The sequence below is a fragment of the Alosa pseudoharengus genome, unplaced genomic scaffold (assembly GCF_046254945.1).
Source record: "Alosa pseudoharengus isolate Yale_2024_CS ecotype anadromous, Long Island Sound unplaced genomic scaffold, YU_APseudo_1.1 YU_APseudo_1.1_scf_24, whole genome shotgun sequence".
NCBI lineage: Eukaryota > Metazoa > Chordata > Actinopteri > Clupeiformes > Clupeidae > Alosa > Alosa pseudoharengus.
The window spans coordinates 7,571,953-7,589,452 of record NW_027468689.1 but is presented as its reverse complement, the minus strand read 5'-3'; the positions used below and the strand labels follow the sequence as shown (position 1 = coordinate 7,589,452).

At 47.9% G+C, this 17,500-nt stretch overlaps 1 protein-coding gene across 7 annotated transcripts in view; it reads right to left on the bottom strand.

Moving 5' to 3' along the window:
* Nucleotides 1-17,500, bottom strand: part of LOC143142222 (mitogen-activated protein kinase kinase kinase kinase 4-like) — a 62,373-nt gene that overhangs the window by 8,058 nt on the left and 36,815 nt on the right. Inside the window, exons 12-23 of one of the 7 annotated variants that reach the window (XM_076302994.1) lie at nucleotides 17,474-17,500; nucleotides 15,380-15,559; nucleotides 14,798-14,884; nucleotides 10,134-10,268; nucleotides 9,189-9,431; nucleotides 7,368-7,471; nucleotides 6,329-6,459; nucleotides 5,806-5,903; nucleotides 4,221-4,396; nucleotides 3,180-3,297; nucleotides 2,283-2,537; nucleotides 239-356 (exon numbers count right to left, since the gene is read on the bottom strand). The exon at nucleotides 17,474-17,500 is cut by the window's right edge and continues 184 nt beyond it. In XM_076302994.1, coding sequence (XP_076159109.1) covers nucleotides 239-356; nucleotides 2,283-2,537; nucleotides 3,180-3,297; nucleotides 4,221-4,396; nucleotides 5,806-5,903; nucleotides 6,329-6,459; nucleotides 7,368-7,471; nucleotides 9,189-9,431; nucleotides 10,134-10,268; nucleotides 14,798-14,884; nucleotides 15,380-15,559; nucleotides 17,474-17,500 — 1,672 coding nt within the window. The remainder of the gene's footprint in view (nucleotides 1-238; nucleotides 357-2,282; nucleotides 2,538-3,179; nucleotides 3,298-4,220; nucleotides 4,397-5,805; nucleotides 5,904-6,328; nucleotides 6,460-7,367; nucleotides 7,472-9,188; nucleotides 9,432-10,133; nucleotides 10,269-14,797; nucleotides 14,885-15,379; nucleotides 15,560-17,473) is intronic. The other 6 variants (XM_076302996.1, XM_076302997.1, XM_076302995.1 and 3 more) reach the window with 6 other exon arrangements.

Here is a 17,500-nt window from a genome sequence, read left to right as displayed (position 1 = left end):
GTGAGTGTGTGTGTGTGTGTGTGTGCCTAGCGAACTCACCCATGTTGTTGAGCAAGGTGTGCAACAGCGTGTGTGTGTGTGTGTGTGTGCCTAGCGAACTCACCCATGTTGTTGAGCAAGGTGTGCAACAGCGTGTGTGTGTGTGTGTGTGTGTGTGTGTGTGTGTGTGTGTGTGTGTGTGTGTGTGTGTGTGTGTGTGTGTGTTTGTGTACAGCGGTGAGGTGCCTAGCGAACTCACCCATGTTGTTGAGCGAGGCGGCGGCGGAGGGCGAGATCTGGAGCAGGCGCGGGTCAATGAAGGGGGTGAATGAGGACGAGGACTTGTGTTTCTGAAGAGTGTTACTGGCCGACTGGGTCTGAAACGCACAGGGGACAGGTGAGTCCTCTTACCTGAGGGTGCACCTGGACAACTTGCCTCAAGCTCTTCCCGGACGACCAACAGTCACTTCTGTAGTCATGTATAATGTATAATCATGTACTATTATTTTAATACTGCAACAGAACTGTCACTCTCACAGTTGTAATGGATGGCCTCGAACTGTAATGGACTATATAGCTTTTTTTATTTCGATAGACTCCCCTAACATTCTTACTCTGAACCATTGAAATCTGTAAAACCCAAATGTGAACGCAAATCTGGCGATCCTCGTCCATAGGGACGTTAACAAACTGCTAAACAAGCACAGACTGGGTTGGCAATTAGAAGTCTAAAGCAAATTAACCCACACACACACAAATGTAAAGGAGTTGTGAGGATAAAGGAGGCCCAAACATGGAAGATGTGTTAAATGAAGATGTGAGAATAAGGGAATGAAACAAATAAAAGGTAAAAGACATAAATGACAGGGGATCAGAAAGCCAGCCGCCTAATCTGTAATGGTCAGAACTGTTGTGGAGAACAGGCCATCAGGTCATCAGCCCGGTCAGAACTGTTGTGGAGAACAGGCCATCGCCCCAGTCAGAACTGAGAGCTGCATTTCCTCTCTTTGTGTTTTATGCCTTTACTCACTCTGACATCACCCTGATGATAATCCCACTCACTCTGACATCACCCTGATGATAATCCCACTCACTCTGACATCACCCTGATGATAATCCCACTCACTCTGACATCACCCTGATGATAATCCCACTCAATCCCAGTGTGAAACAGCAGTGTAATCTGCCGCTCTGCTCTGGCCCGGCCCACTGATACGACCCTTGACCCTTCAAGACCAGCTTCACAAGATCACGCCGCCATTCCTACACTCCTCCTCTCCATCGCCCCTCATCTGTCCATTCCTACACTCCTCCTCTCCATCGCCCCTCATCTGTCCATTCCTACACTCCTCTCCATCGCCCCTCATCTGTCCATTCCTACACTCCTCCTCTCCATCGCCCCTCATCTGTCCATTCCTACACTCCTCCTGTCCATCGCTCCTCATCTGTCCATTCCTACACTCCTCTCCCTCGCCCCTCATCTGTCCATTCCTACACTCCTCCTCTCCATCGCTCCTCATCTGTCCATTCCTACACTCCTCCTCTCCATTGCCCCTCATCTGTCCTTTCTGTCCCCCAAGCGGAAATGGGGAAATTGATGGAATGGCATGCTGAACAACGACGGGATATTAAAAGAAAGCACTCAAATGGATTGAGTTGACTTCTAAAGTTAGAAAAGCGGTTAGTTCAGCCATTCATTTCCACCAGAGCACGTGCCACAAGCTGATAAAATGGTGGGTAGGAATTACAGGCAAATCGTTTTAACACACACACACACACACACACACACACACACACACACACTAATGTCATGTTTCCTAGTACTGCTCCAGCTCTATTCTTCAGCAGTGTCAAACTAATGCGCACACAGAATTCAAAGACACAGAGTCTTAAGATTCTTCACATTACACAGATAGCTAACTTGTTTATACTTCAGCTCTTCCAAGTCTATCAAAGTCTAGCGTCCCCAGAGATGCAGTGGGCAAGCAGAGAGTACGGCCCCAGTGGACCACTGCCCTGTCCATCTGGTCTAACGTCTCGCGGAGTGGTGGTTAAGTGTAGCAGCAACAGACAGAGACAAGAGCAGAAAGCCAGAAGAAAAAGCCGTTTCACCCCAAAGCCACTGATCTGAGGTCAGCTTCCATGTTTGTAGCTCAAGATAGATTAGGGTTAGGGAGGCGACTGCAGCTGGTCCTAGACCAGCAGCTACAGGACACACACAGTTAGCCAGAAAAGACCCATCCCGTGCAGCGGAAGGTGGAAAGGGAGAGGGGGGGCACTACGGCACGCACAGGGGGACATACCTCGCCGGCAGCCAGCTTATCCAGGGGGGCGAGAGGGGACATGGAGAGGCTGGCGTGGAGCTGGCTGGAGGAGGAGGGGGAGCTGGAGGCCATGGAGGAGGAGTTGGGGGAGTGGTGGCTCTGCTGCAGGAGGTCGGGCAGGAGGTGGGCGCGCCCCGCGTAGCCGTTGCGCTCGTGAGGCGAGCCGCTCAGGCCCGGAGCCCCGGGAGAACCGGCGCCGGCGGCCGCAGCCAGCCGCTTGAGCTCGCTCGCGCTCTGGAATCAAGAAGAGTCACACAGCAGCTCTGAACCAGGGCCCAGTGGAACCAGGAGGTGCTGGAACCAGAGCCTGGCCCAGACTTGGCCCGGACTTGGCCCGGAGCCTGACCAGACCTGGGCCGCACCACAGCTACGGGACCGAAACCTGCCTGAGCTAGCTCCTATTCAGCTGCAGCTCAAGCGTCCCCCACTGGTCCCAATCAGTTGTTGTCTGAATGCTTAATAAAGCCGTAATTGAGGCAGAAAGAGCAATAAAGAGAAAGGAATCTCTAGGGACTAATGTGCTCCAAGGCTTCAGTAGGTTTTACAACAATGATTTGGTTAGTGCTGAAATATGACCAGCGTTGTGTTGCCCTGAGGCATGGCAGCGCCCTTATTTGGAGATAAATAGAAGAATCTACTCTGAGTTGCACCATCTCTTATGTTGTGGTTCCAAATCGAATGGTTCTAGTGCTTTCTAAGGAGAAATGGGTTGAACAGCAATGTCAAACAAAACAACAATGAGATAAATCAACAAATGAGATACAAACAGAAGGGAATGAATGAACAAAATGGCAAAACATGAGACTGGCGAACAATGAACTAAAATAAAAGGACATTAATTCAACAGACCAAGTGACCAAGGAAGCGAGCAGTTACCTGTCGGACAATTAAAGTGCCATCTTTGCAGGGTGTGGTGGCAGGGTCACTCTCAGTCTCGTCGTGAACAATCATGGTCTTCACAGATTCTGTCTCACCATTACTGAGCTTGGAGGACCTACAAAGAGAAGAGAACATGCGTTTCAACAGGAGCAGCCAATAGAAATGATTTTCTCCTGCTCCATTCATTAATGACTAAGATGCAGCCACAGACCCTTCCTTGGTGAACCCAACCCTACCCAAGTCCTACTGTGTCTCAAATATTCAAACTAGTACAAAACGAGCATGGAAGTATGTCCACAGAGAAGGCCACTGATGGTTTTTCCTCTATAGACCCTTTCAACAATAAAAACAAAAACAATGCTTGAACGTTCTATTTGGTTCCTAATCTACTTCCTCTGCATTAAGATAACATATGGAATGTTAAAACGGAAGCCTTGTGGGGCCAACTATGATGCTGATAATGGAACTCTCTTGAAAGGGTCTATACATGGATTTCTATGGAACGTCACGAAAACATGCGTGCGCAACCAAGAGGCAGAAAGCACCATAGAACAGCATAGAGCAATGCAAAAGAGCAAAAAAATAAAATGAGTTTTTGTGCTGAAAACTGCACCAATTCGAAATCACGATGGTTAGAGAATGTTAAATATGTTCAATATCCCGGAACGGAATGCATGTCTTCGCCAAAAATGACAAAATACGATGTTATATTAATAATCCAAATGAACGTCAAACTTTGAAATATAGTCTGAAATGAGATGTTATTATCATTGAGACAACAGGGGTATACAAAAAAATCCGATTGTAGCTTACAGCAGCCGACTATTTAGGTTAAGTTTCTAACGTTGTGGACGGCCACCAAGCGTCTTCTGCCTCAAAGCTGCGCGCGCATCTAGTTATGTTGGTAAACGGGAAACCCGTGTATAGAGTGCAACTGGTGACCAGACTGGGACTCGTTGTTGTAATGGAATGGAGTGCGGAGTGGAGCGAAGCGATGGACGCTACAGAGCGGGGCAGTGCGGTGGGCGGGAGACGTACCCAGCCCTGGAGTCCTCCGTGCCGGACGTCGACTCGTCTCCGGGGTCCTGGTCGACCTCCTCCTCCTCGCTGGTGGCCGAGTCCTCGCTGGAGGAGGAGTAGTCGGTCACGGTCACCTTGTGAGGCGGCCGCACGTCCTCCACCGCTCGCAGCTCCTTCGCCAGCGCCGTCAGGTCCTGGACGCCGCAGACACGGAGAAGGTCAAATATCAACGGTGTGACACCAAAGCATTAGCGCACGTGCACACGCGCACACACACACACACACACACACACACACACACACACACACACACACACACACACACACACACACACACACACACACACACACACACACACACACACACACACACACACACACACACACACACACACACACACACACACACACACACACACACACACACACACACACACACACACACACACACACACACACACACACACACACACACACACACACACACACACACACACACACACACACACCAGGAGGAGCAGTTTGCACAGCTGAGCATTCAGACACTAGATAAGCATTGGCTGGTGAACATGGCCTTGGCAGGGTCACACTGTTACAGTTGTATTTGTGCAATGGAATGCTTATTGTTTCCTACTTGTCTTCAGCCTACCACTTGTGGCATTCGAATGTGACATTCTCAATCTATATCAAATGTGACTATCCAATCTATTCTCAAAATGCAGGTCGGTGCCTTAATAGATGAGCATTCCATGAGCAGTGCAGACAGCTTCGTTGCAGATATTTTAAGTCCGCATGTACAGAAATTCACTTGTCACGAGCAAATTTCATTAAAAATACCATTTTTAAATGACAGAATGCATCATGAAATTTGACAGTACTCGTCTGGAGTGAGATGATCAGAACCTGTCTGACTGAGGTCTGGTTTCCGTGAACGTTGAATGAGGTCATGCAGTGCAGGTGAGGTGTGTCGGGGCTCTAGAGCCGCCAAACATCACATAAGGCCTCAGCGAGCAACCACAAAGCCTGAGTAGCCAGTGGATGTGCAGGGAATGGATCAGTGATATGGGAAGGAGGCCATCACAAGCCTGGCCAACTGTTGATCATGCAGTAGGAGAATTTCTATGGCTCTCAAGAGGCAGTGCATATATATAATGTCCTCTGTTCAAACAAGCTTACCACGTCCCCCTACAGGAAATAAATACACAGCGATACCGGTCGATGGGCATCCACACACGCAAACATGACACAAGAAACACATGTCAGGCAGTCTAGGCTGTGGTTAAGGAAAGACATCCCACAAATGCTCATAAACTAGTTACTCAGCTCTTGGCTGTGTTTTTGGGCTTAATGAGCACACAACGTGCATTATACTAATCATAGGACATCATGTCACATAGTCATAAATAAAGTTAGACATACAGTATTTTTTGTCATCGTCTTAGACTAGCCATTTCCTTCATCCAGGACTCCTACCCTTAACTAGAGTTGTTCTATTGTGTTGATATTTATGTGGTAATTATTTCCATTTTGAAACTCCCCCTTAACTAGAGCTGTTCTATTGTGTTGATATTAATGGGGAAATTAATTTAGTTTAGAAACTCACCGCCGGACGAGTGGGCCGGACGAAGTCCTTCTTCTCCTCCGTCTTCTTCCCAGCATGCTCTGGACGCTGCATGGGAGAACCCTCAGACTTGGAGGACGCTACACACAGAGACAGGCCAAAATTACACACAGGGTCTTTAACATGACAAGAGGAGGAGGAGGTATAAGTTTCTTGAGTAAGAGTGTGTCTTCATGAGAGTGTGGGAGTGCTTAAGAGTGTGTGTGTGTGTGTGTGTGTCTGTGTGCGCAATGTTTCCCATACATTGACATTTGCCTTTGCATTCAAGTTAATTCTGCAAATCTACCATCACCAAACACTGGGAAACACTGGTGTGTGTGTGCACACATGGATATTTGAGTAAGAGTGTGTCTTCATGAGACAGAGAGACAGAGAGAGAGAGAGAGAGAGAGAGACAGAGAGAGAGAGAGAGAGACAGAGAGAGAGAGAGAGAGAGAGAGAGAGAGTGTGTGAGTGTGTGTGTGTGTGTGTGTGTGTGTGTGTGTATTAGTAGTGTAACACTCACAGCGTGCTCTGAACTTGTCTCCTGAGCTGTTGTGAGCGGTCTGGGAGCTGGCCGAGCCAGAGGAGCTGCCACTGCCCGGCCGAGGGGCCAACTTCTCCACACGCTCCCACAGCAGCCGAGGCTCCACACTGCTGCACACACACAGGCACGCACGCACGCAGACACACACACACGCACACACACACACACACACACGCACACACACACAGACACGCACACACACGCGCACACACACGCGCACGCACACACACACGCAGACACACACACACATGCACACACACACATGCACACACACACACACACACACACACACACACGCGTGCACACACACACACACACAGACACGCACACACACGCGCACACAGACGCGCACGCACACACACACGCGCACACACACGCAGACACGCACACACACACACACACACACACGCACACACACACACACACACACGCGCGCGCACACACACACACACACGCACACACACACAGACACGCACACACACGCGCACGCACACACACACGCGCACGCAGACACGCGCACGCACGCACGCATGCACGCACGCAAACACGCGCGCACGCGCACACACGCAGACACGCGCACGCACGCACGCACGCACGCACGCAAACACGCACGCACGCGCACACACACACACACACACACACACACACACACACACACACACAGACACAGACACAGACACGGTTAATTTCTTATTGCAGCTAGATAACAGATCTCCTGCACACAGTGCTATGAACGCCAAGATGTTGCCTCCTCCTGCCTCCTTAACTCCACACATGAGACTTCAACATTCCCAAATATCTTAGAGGACAAACGCAAATAAACACAGAACTCAGACTGGGTGAACCCTACACTCTGAATAGTAAATACAGAACTCAGACTGGGTGAACCCTACACTCTGAATAGTAAGATCACTGGTAAATTACATGACATTTTCAAAACGCAATGCAATGCAGTTTAAGAAAACAGTACAGCACACCCTTTCAGAAAAGAATCAAGGGAAGAGGACTGTTCCGGTACCTTCCAGTGGTCCTCTGTCCTGATTGGTTGGGGTGCTGGCCGCCCTGGTGAGGCGAGTCTCTACGTGACAGCACTGGAGATCTGGACGTGGTCCGCACAGGAACCTTCCGGAAATACACACACACACACACACACACACACACACACACACACACACACACACACACACACACACACACACACACACACACACACACACACACACGTTAGTCCCAATACATAACAATGAAGAGATATGTGAGGCATAAAGGCCCCATCTAGCCAACAGAGACGCCCTCAGCTCCCAAGAGGGAAATGAGTTAGTGACTAGCGATGGCCAAGGAGAGTCCATCACACAATTTCAATACTGTACTTCACAACAGCACATTCTCTGAGCTACAGAAGGAAGTGTTAACCCAAATTACAATGACATCTGAAATATTTGTAACTTGAACACTAATCTTTTTTCCATCCATATTCTGTCTGAACACACTAAAGTGGCTGGATAAGACTTGACGCAGCATGATTAGAAACTACTGGCTAATGTGGAGAGGGAGAGGGTGACGTGTGAAGAGGGAGGTAGGAGTGAGCATTCAGAAGAGAAACAGAAACATGAGCTCAAACACGAAATACGAAATCAAACCTGAACAGACACTTAAAGCCAAAACAGCGCAGCCTTAAGCAGATTACGTGCTTTTCAGAGATTTTGTCAACGACAACGTCACTGGAATGCAACAGGCTGGGGACTACCTCTAGAACTACTCATATCTGTGGTGAACAGGCTAATGGCTACCTCTAGAACTACTCATATCTGTGGTGAACAGGCTAATGGCTACCTCTAGAACTGCTCATATCTGTGGTCAAGCTACCATCCGTAATAACAGATCGGGACTGGAGAGTTAAGAACAAGGCATACTGCTGAAAACTGCAGATTCTTCTCTTTTTCAGTCAGTAGTAAGTTTCATGTATTTATTCATTTCCATGTTTATCGCAATTGTAACCCCTTGTACAGAATGGAAGAGAGAAAAAAGTCAACAACCAAATCGAAATCCACAAACAGTAGAGCAAACAGCCCGAGACAGGTCCATCCCAACAGGTTTCCAAATGATTCATCTCCACCTCTCTTTCTAACACAACAGCACTACTAGCTGACTGCAGTGCTACCAGTCTGACACTAGGGGGCAGCCCTTCCACTAGATAGAGCCACTGAGTAACCCTATATGCTTCCCAGAGCTACCAGCGATACCATACTGTTTAACAGTAGGGGTGCTGCAGTAATACCATACTGTTTAACACTAGGGGTGCTGCATTAATACCATACTGTTTAACACTAGGGGTGCTGCAGTGCTACAATACTGGGGTGAGTTTCCGAAAACCATAGTTGCTAACCTAGGCAATGGGTAATTGCATGGCAACCAACAAAGTTGCTAACTTCTTTAGCAACTATGGTTTTGGGAAACGCGCCCCTGTTTAACACCAGGGGTGCTGCAGTAATACCATACTGCTGCAGTAGTACCATACTGTTTAACACTAGGGCTTGCTGCAGTAATACCATACTGTTTAACACTAGGGGTGCTGCAGTAATACCATACTGTTTAACACTAGGGGTGCTGCAGTGCCACCATACTGTTTAACACATGCTACCATACTGTTTTAACATCCGGTGCTACCATGCTACCATACTGTCTGAAACAAAGGGAAGGCCCAACTAATGCCCTTCCACTAGATGGCGCCACTCAGAGAGAGAGAGAGAGAGAGAGAGAGAGAGAGAGAGAGAGAGAGAGCGCCCTCCAGTGGCGGGAGACGGCGCGGGCCCTCCAGCAGTGCAGCAGCTCTGCTTACCCTCGGAGGCACCTCCTCCTGGCCCAGGGGAGTCTGGGGGGCGTGGGGGGGCTGCGGGAGATCAGTGCGGGCAGGGTGGTGCTGCTGCTGCTGGTGCTGGTGGTGCTGGCCGGGGTGGTGGGGTGGCTCCTGAGAGCGCAGGTGGAGGTGAGACAGACTGGGGATGGGGTCGCTGAACGAGTGCGAGCGAGAGACTGGGGGAGCGGCGTTGCTCTTTAGAGCGGCCAGCTGGGACCACTGCACCTTCCGGACAGGGAGAGAACAAAATGGAGGAGAGGGAGGGGGAGTGTGTGTGTGTGGGGGGGGGGGGGGGTGCAGACAGAGAGACACAGCATGAACACACACACAGAGGAAGAGAGGTGATGCATGTATGGACACACACACACCGGACATACACACACACACAGACATACACACACACACACATTTGCATACTCAGTTGTATGAAGCACAAGGGCTTGAAAGGTATCAGTGTGCTGAGAACCAGCTCAGAAATGATCCAGGAGAGAGTGGGCAGGATAAGAGAAGATAAGAAGACTGTGACGGCCACATCATGCAGCTTGCGGTGAGGAAGTGCTTTAGTGAAGAGGGAGGCTATCAAGGCTCATTGAGCTATCGAGGAGAATCAGACTAACACAAAATAACCCACAGCTAAAGGTTATTTGCCTGGTAGATCGCTATAAACTAGTTGAGTTTACAACCCATTGTCGAAATTAACGTTTATCTGACTATGCCAATTCTGGCTAAATGTCAATAATCTCAGTTCTGATATTACATGGAAACACCAACCTAGGAAGTAAGGCTTAGTGGAGGGTAGAGAGGGGAAACACCAACCTAGGAAGTAAGGCTTAGTGGAGGGTAGAGAGGGGAAACAGGTAGAGACAAACACAGTAAAAGACACGTGGGGGAACAACATAAGATGGGATGAGGGGTTGCCCTGGTTACCTGTGGTTCCATAGGCCTGTGCATGGCCTCGGAGTTCCCGTTTGAGAAGGGCTCGGAGCGAGGCGGGACAGGGGGCTGCTTGGGTGGGGCGGTCTGGGGGGAGCCCTGCGCGGTCTTTCGGAAGCGATCGTCCTGCTGGACAGGGGGGGAAAGAGACACAAGGAACACTGAGGATCTGGGAGAGGAGGACGGCCAGACGAGAGAGAACGCGGAGGAGGACGAGGAGACTGGGAGCCAGTCCATGCCATGCTCCATGTCAAAACACCAGGCTGGGACGCAGGACAGCCAGTCCATGCCATGCTCCATGTCAAAACACCAGGCTGGGACGCAGGACAGCCACCAGGACGAGAAGGACGACGACATACGCTGGAAGTTTCATTCTCGGTTAGGAAAGGGTTTGTGGCTTGCACTCGAGCCAAGTGGTGTCACTGTTCCCTCACAGTGGTCTCTAAACTTGGCTAAAACTACTGGCCCAGTATAGTGTGTGTGTGTGTGTGTGTGTGTGTGTGTGTGTGTGTGTGTGTGTGTGTGTGTGTGTGTGTGTTATTCGTGCTCAAGTGGATGGCCATCTGCATATTTTTCATCAGGTAAATGGCTCGAGACAATGCAGAAAACATACATAACATACAGACTCCATGACACGACTCCATGCCTGACAAACACAGGAATAGTCGGGACGTGTTAAAGACGCAACAGAACTCTACAGATGAAACATCAAGTGGACCCAACAGATACGCTAGTTTAGGCCAAACAGCTCCAACGTGCAGCCTGATTAAGTAGGAACATGTTTTTGTACCATTAAAGGCACATTTTTGTGGTGGTTAATTACATCTATAACATTGTTAGATCAATTTTGGATGTGTGAGATATTAACACATCGGTTACTAACACAGAATCCCAAATCATGGACTCTACAAGGTCCGAGGTGTTAATCGACATAAAAATTCAACTAAAAAGCGTAATTACGATTAAAAGAAAACTAAAATGACATGAAGCAACAAGCTATTTGTAGCCCAACTCTTGACTGACTACAACATGAATACTACAGGGACACTAGACAGGATGGAGCTATTTGTATAGCTATTTGTAGCCCAACTCCTGACTGACTACAACATGAATACTACAGGGAGAGCTATTTGTAGCCCAACTCCTGACTGACCACAACATGAATACTACAGGGACACTAGACAGGATGGAGCTATTTGTATAGCTATTTGTAGCCCAACTCCTGACTGACTACAACATGAATACTACAGGGAGAGCTATTTGTAGCCCAACTCCTGACTGACCACAACATGAATACTACAGGGACACTAGACAGCTATTTGTAGCCCAACTCCTGACTGACTACAACATGAATACTACAGGGACACTAGACAGGATGGAGCTATTTGTATAGCTATTTGTAGCCCAACTCCTGACTGACTACAACATGAATACTACAGGGAGAGCTATTTGTAGCCCAACTCCTGACTGACTACAACATGAATACTACAGGGACACTAGACAGGATGGAGCTATTTGTATAGCTATTTGTAGCCCAACTCCTGACTGACTACAACATGAATACTACAGGGACACTAGACAGCTCTTTGTAGCCCAACTCCTGACTGCCTACAACATGAATACTACAGGGAGAGCTATTTGTAGCCCAACTCCTGACTGACTACAACATGAATACTACAGGGAGAGCTATTTGTAGCCCAACTCCTGACTGACCACAACATGAATACTACAGGGACACTAGACAGCTATTTGTAGCCCAACTCCTGACTGACTACAACATGAATACTACAGGGACACTAGACAGGATGGAGCTATTTGTATAGCTATTTGTAGCCCAACTCCTGACTGACTACAACATGAATACTACAGGGACACTAGACAGGATGGAGCTATTTGTATAGCTATTTGTAGCCCAACTCCTGACTGACTACAACATGAATACTACAGGGACACTAGACAGGATGGAGCTATTTGTATAGCTATTTGTAGCCCAACTCCTGACTGACTACAACATGAATACTACAGGGACACTAGACAGGATGGAGCTATTTGTATAGCTATTTGTAGCCCAACTCCTGACTGACTACAACATGAATACTACAGGGACACTAGACAGGATGGAGCTATTTGTATAGCTATTTGTAGCCCAACTCCTGACTGACTACAACATGAATACTACAGGGACACTAGACAGGATGGAGCTATTTGTATAGCTATTTGTAGCCCAACTCCTGACTGACCACAACATGAATACTACAGGGACACTAGACAGTGTGGAGACACATTTAGTATAACCAGACGGGGAAGTAGAGGAAATCATGAGATGATGAAACCCCTGTTTGCATGACTGGGGGTAAACCACTAACATGTTAATTACGACCATGTTTCGGGGACTTTGCTACCAGGAATTAAAACTCTTTCAAAACCAAACAAAAAGAATGTTATGTGAAAGGCTATATTACTATCATTTGTATATTATTGATTTGAATATTATCCACTGTCTATTATTATTTCAAGGTCATGTCTCCAACACAAGGAGCGTAACGTTAATTAGCGTTGACGAGATGTTTCATCTGGAGAGGGTTTAGTATCTGTGGAGGAGAGGCAAACATTCAGCATTAGAGGCACACAGGAAGACCTCTCATGGTCTCTTCTGTCACTTTCAGACTGATGGTTGTGAGAGATGTGGGTTTCAAACGTCCCAAAGCTACTAATTCAATTGCAAACCTACTGTTTGCGCTTTGCCATTTCTAGACACCTCTTGAGGATTCTATTATTTATTGTTGAATACAGTAGGTTCACCTTGGCCTGATTCATGAAACATAAATGTAAAATGGATATTATGTAAAAAGAAACACATAAAACAATATGGAAAACTGTACATAAAGTAACAATACCGCAAACAAATAAAATAAAAAAAAATAAAACCAAAACCCTTCTGCTCACACAACCACTGATTTGGCCAAACCAGGAGACAAACTGCGGAGCCAAACCGGCAGCCAAACGGAGGGGTGATTTCACATGAGCAGCCAGAAGCAGCAGGCAGCGGGTGGTCTTGGGGGGGCGGGGGAGGGGGGGTGGTGGTCGGGGGGGGGCTTCACCTCTCCGTCCGCGTCGGGGGCGGATGTGGCGCTGTTGAGCTCCGCGGGTGGGGTCGGTAGGGGCATCGCGGGTGGGGTCGGTAGGGGCATCGCGGCCCTGTCTGGTGGCTCCTGCGGTGTGGGACTGGGCTCTGTGCCAACGTGACCCGGGGACTCGCCCATGGCCTCGTCCACCGACAGCTCCACTAGCGGGGCATCTGCACCAACAGGGGGCGCTATCTGCGGGAGACAGGGCTCCCAGGAGGGACGTCGCTCTAATGCTTTGGCCTGCTCGGCCAGAGGGGGCTGAGTCTGGGTCTGGGTCGGGGGCAGGCTAGCGTCGTCTGGGGGGTTGGACTGTGGGGGTCGGGGCGCATCTTTGAGGCGGGTGACGGGAGTTCTGGTCCAGTCGTGGCCCGGTTGCGGCGGCGGCGGTTGCGTTGGCGGCTGCTGCTGCTGCTGGAGGGAGAGCAGGTAGGCCTGCTCCTGACGCAGCTGCCTCTTCAGACGCTCCGCCTTACGCTGCTCCTCCAGCTCCTTCCACTTGAACTCCTGGGGTACAGGGAGGAGCGCAGCACTAGCAGTCAGCCCATAGGGGGCGCCACCACAAGAATAACATGGAGACCACTGGAGATGGGCTTTTTAGGGCAGACAGCAATCAAGATTCTCTCTCTAGTATCATGCATTTTCATGGTGAAAGATTTGAGTGATGAAAGCTTGAAAGATTGTTTTTGCTTTTACGAAGAGAACACATCTCAAAAGTGAAAGAGTATTCAAATCTTTCATTTAACTTCAGCTATTACTGGATATTTGGGTGTAGTACTGTGAGAAACAGGTTGGGTTAAAACAGATAGGGTTTTGTTGCCTGAGAAAAAGACATAACATAAAACAAAACAAAGGGTTATAAAGAAGAAAGATGAGAAATCAAAAAGGTACAAAAAGATGACTTTCGTCTGGATCAAATAAATTATTTTTCTTTCTGCACTTGCTAAAATAGACTCCTTAAAAGGGAACCAACACGTCAACACACTTCAAGTCTAATCTCAGCTTCAGACTACACTTCACATGAGACCTGGGTGTCTAAGGTAGACTGGGGAGAAAAGGTCAGTGAGGCAGGGCGGAGTGGAGTGGAGTCAAGGTCAAGGGTCAAGGTCTTAGTTTCTTTCCTGGGTCTCTGCATTCCCTCATGTCTCCAAACTAGCCTTTTCTTACAGTGGACTCATCCTGGAGAACAATAACACACAGACAGCAAGGCACGGTGGGACACCTCCGCTTGGCCCAAAAGTCATTTCCTGATGACCTCATTAAGTCAATTCCTGACCTGGGGGGGGGGATAGTTATTTTGGCTAGTTGCCAAGGAAAATCTGCTTTCACTTACATCTTCATGTACACTTCGCTAGCACAAAGCCAGGGCCTAACCTCCCAGGTAAGATTCTTGTTCACACACTCAGCACACAGTTTCCCACGCTTAGAAGAGAGTTGAGCCTCCCAGAGAAGGCTAGAGAAAGACACAACAGAGAGAGTGTGGGGGGGGGGGAGAAGACGGGACGAGTGTGAGCGTGAGGGACGAGTCCGTACCAGTAGCATGGCCTGCTCATGGAGCAGCTGCTGCTGCAGGATCTCCAGGTGCCGCTGCTCTTCCTCCAGCTGACGTCGGATATACTCCTGCAGAAAGAGGGAGAGAGACCACTAACCTTACTCACACACCAAACATGGAGGACCACAGAGGGGAGAAGTCACGCAAAACGGCGGTGGTAGTGTAGTGGTTAAGGAGCTGGGCTAGCATGCTAGTAGCCTGAAAGTTGTCGGTTCAATTCCCGGCTTCCACCGTTGTGCCCTTGAGCAAGGCACTTAACCCCAAGTTGCTCCGGGGACAATGTAATCCCTTGTAATATAGCTGACATATGTAAGTCACTTTGGTCAAGAAGTGTCTGCTAAATGTAATGTAATGTAAAAACATAACAATGTAGACACATATTAGGGAAAAGACAGTATGGCATAAAAGAGTATGGCATAAAAATAAATGTTTGGAAATGTCCGTATTCTAAATTATTTTCATAATATTTTCTTTATCCACTTTTATAACGTTTTTATACATTCAACAGGACAAGATGCCCAGCTGCCCCGTCTAGTCCCACAGAAGTCTGGCCCGTGGCGTACCTGTGGTGGCGCACGCACCTGCTCGCGGTCGTTCCTCCTCTTCTCCTCTTCGGCTCTCCTGCGGTCGTCCTCCTCCTTGCGCCTCCTCTCCATCTCCTCCATGCGCCTCTTCTCCTCCTGCTCGCGCCTCCTCTGCTCCCGTTCCTGCTGCCTCCGCATCTCCCGTTCACGGCGCTGTTGCTGTGGTACACCAGCAGGGGGCAGGAGTGAGCACATCGCCACATCTCACACGCTCATTTGTTGCTCTTTGGGACATTACTTCACAGAGAGACGGGTATTCTAATGTGTATGGGTTGGGCAACGATCATCTGTGATAAAATGGTACGGTAAGTAAGATAATTGCACCTATTCAATGCGGGATTGTTGCCTTTCAGTCTGACAAAAGAAAACAAGCTTATGACAGCAGGCATTACCAAAAGTGTCTGTGTTTCAGAGACACACACACACACACACACACACACACACACACACACACACACACACACACACACACACACACACACACACACACACACACACACACACACACACACACACACACACACACATACATGCTGGCATGTCCAGACATGTTCTTATGCTCCCATTTACTTGACTGTAGTTCTGAATATAATCTGATTTGATTGGCATACAGTAGTAACCAGGGTTTAATATTTTAGATTTAGACTTGTGCATTAACTAAGCTAAATAAACGCACATTTTGGGAGAAATCCTGATTCAGTTTTATTAACTCAATACCCTTTTTTTGTTCAATAGGTTGGAAAGGACAACAAAATTCTTAAACTAACTACTAAGTCTTGTAATTTCACCCAAATAAACAGGTGAAATAGAGAGGAGTCCAGTTCTATAAACATTGTGTGTGCAAACTCATTACCCTTTGGGTAGTTGGTCATTTTGGTTTAGCACCACATACAAACACTGGGAAGGTGAATCATCTCAAACAAATCAAACCAAATCAAATGAAATATTGGCACTTTTACATTGTTAACAGTGAATGTGTTTGATCATGGTTGTGTGTGTGTGTGCGTGTGCGTGTGTGTGTGTGTGTGGTTCTGATGATGTTCAAGTGTCCTACATCAGGATGCCCTGTGCTTGACTGGTTTTATCCAAGCAACAGTTGAACCTGAACTAGTGACCGAGTAAGGGATAATGTATAGAATGCCGGTCATTATTGGGAAAATAAGTCCTGACAGGATGAACCGGACCCCGACGCGCAGCGGAGGACTCTTGTTCCACCCTTTAAGGGACATATTTTCCCAATAATGACCGGCGTTCTATACATTATCCCACTTATTACATGGCTACTTGCCAAAACGAAGCAATAAACTCCCCACTATATTAATATTTAGCCTACATAGCCTTGACCTTAGGCTATTTGTTATCGTTCATCTTAGTTTTTGCTGAGAAACTAATAGTTCGCAACAACACACGAACTGAACTTGAATCAAACATTCTTTAGAACACAGCTGATTAACCATCTGCTTTTCACTTTTTTAATGAAGCTCCAGTAGTTGCGGAGTAATATGAAAGATCTGCATTAGGAGCACAAACTCCGTTGCCATTAACAGCGGTCATTCTTTTTTTCAGAGGTCCTCTAGTCGAAAACAATGACCGCTAGAACTTTGGGAAATCCCATTCAAGTCAATGGAGCGTTCTACTTGTATTGTGAAGAGCGTAATAACATTGTTTTATTTTATTCATTTTTAAAAATTCTTCTTCAGAATAAAGTGTTTTTTGTTATGTACAAAATTTGCGTTTCATCACTTGCAACACACTAAACTTGACCCATTAACGCTCAATGTTCATTGATTTTCCTATTAGTTATGCTGGTTGCTTGCTTTCCTATTAATTAGGCTGGTTGTTCCTACTAGTTGGCTGGTTGCTTCTTTCCTTCAGCACCTACTGTAGGCCTTAGTGCCCTATAGCCCACAGCACAGCACAGCACAGCACAGCACAGCGCACACACACACACACACACACACACACACACACACACACACACACACACACACACACACACACACACACACACACACACACACACACACACACACACACACACACACACACACACACACACACACACACACACACCTCCTCAAGCCGTCTCCTCTGCTCCTT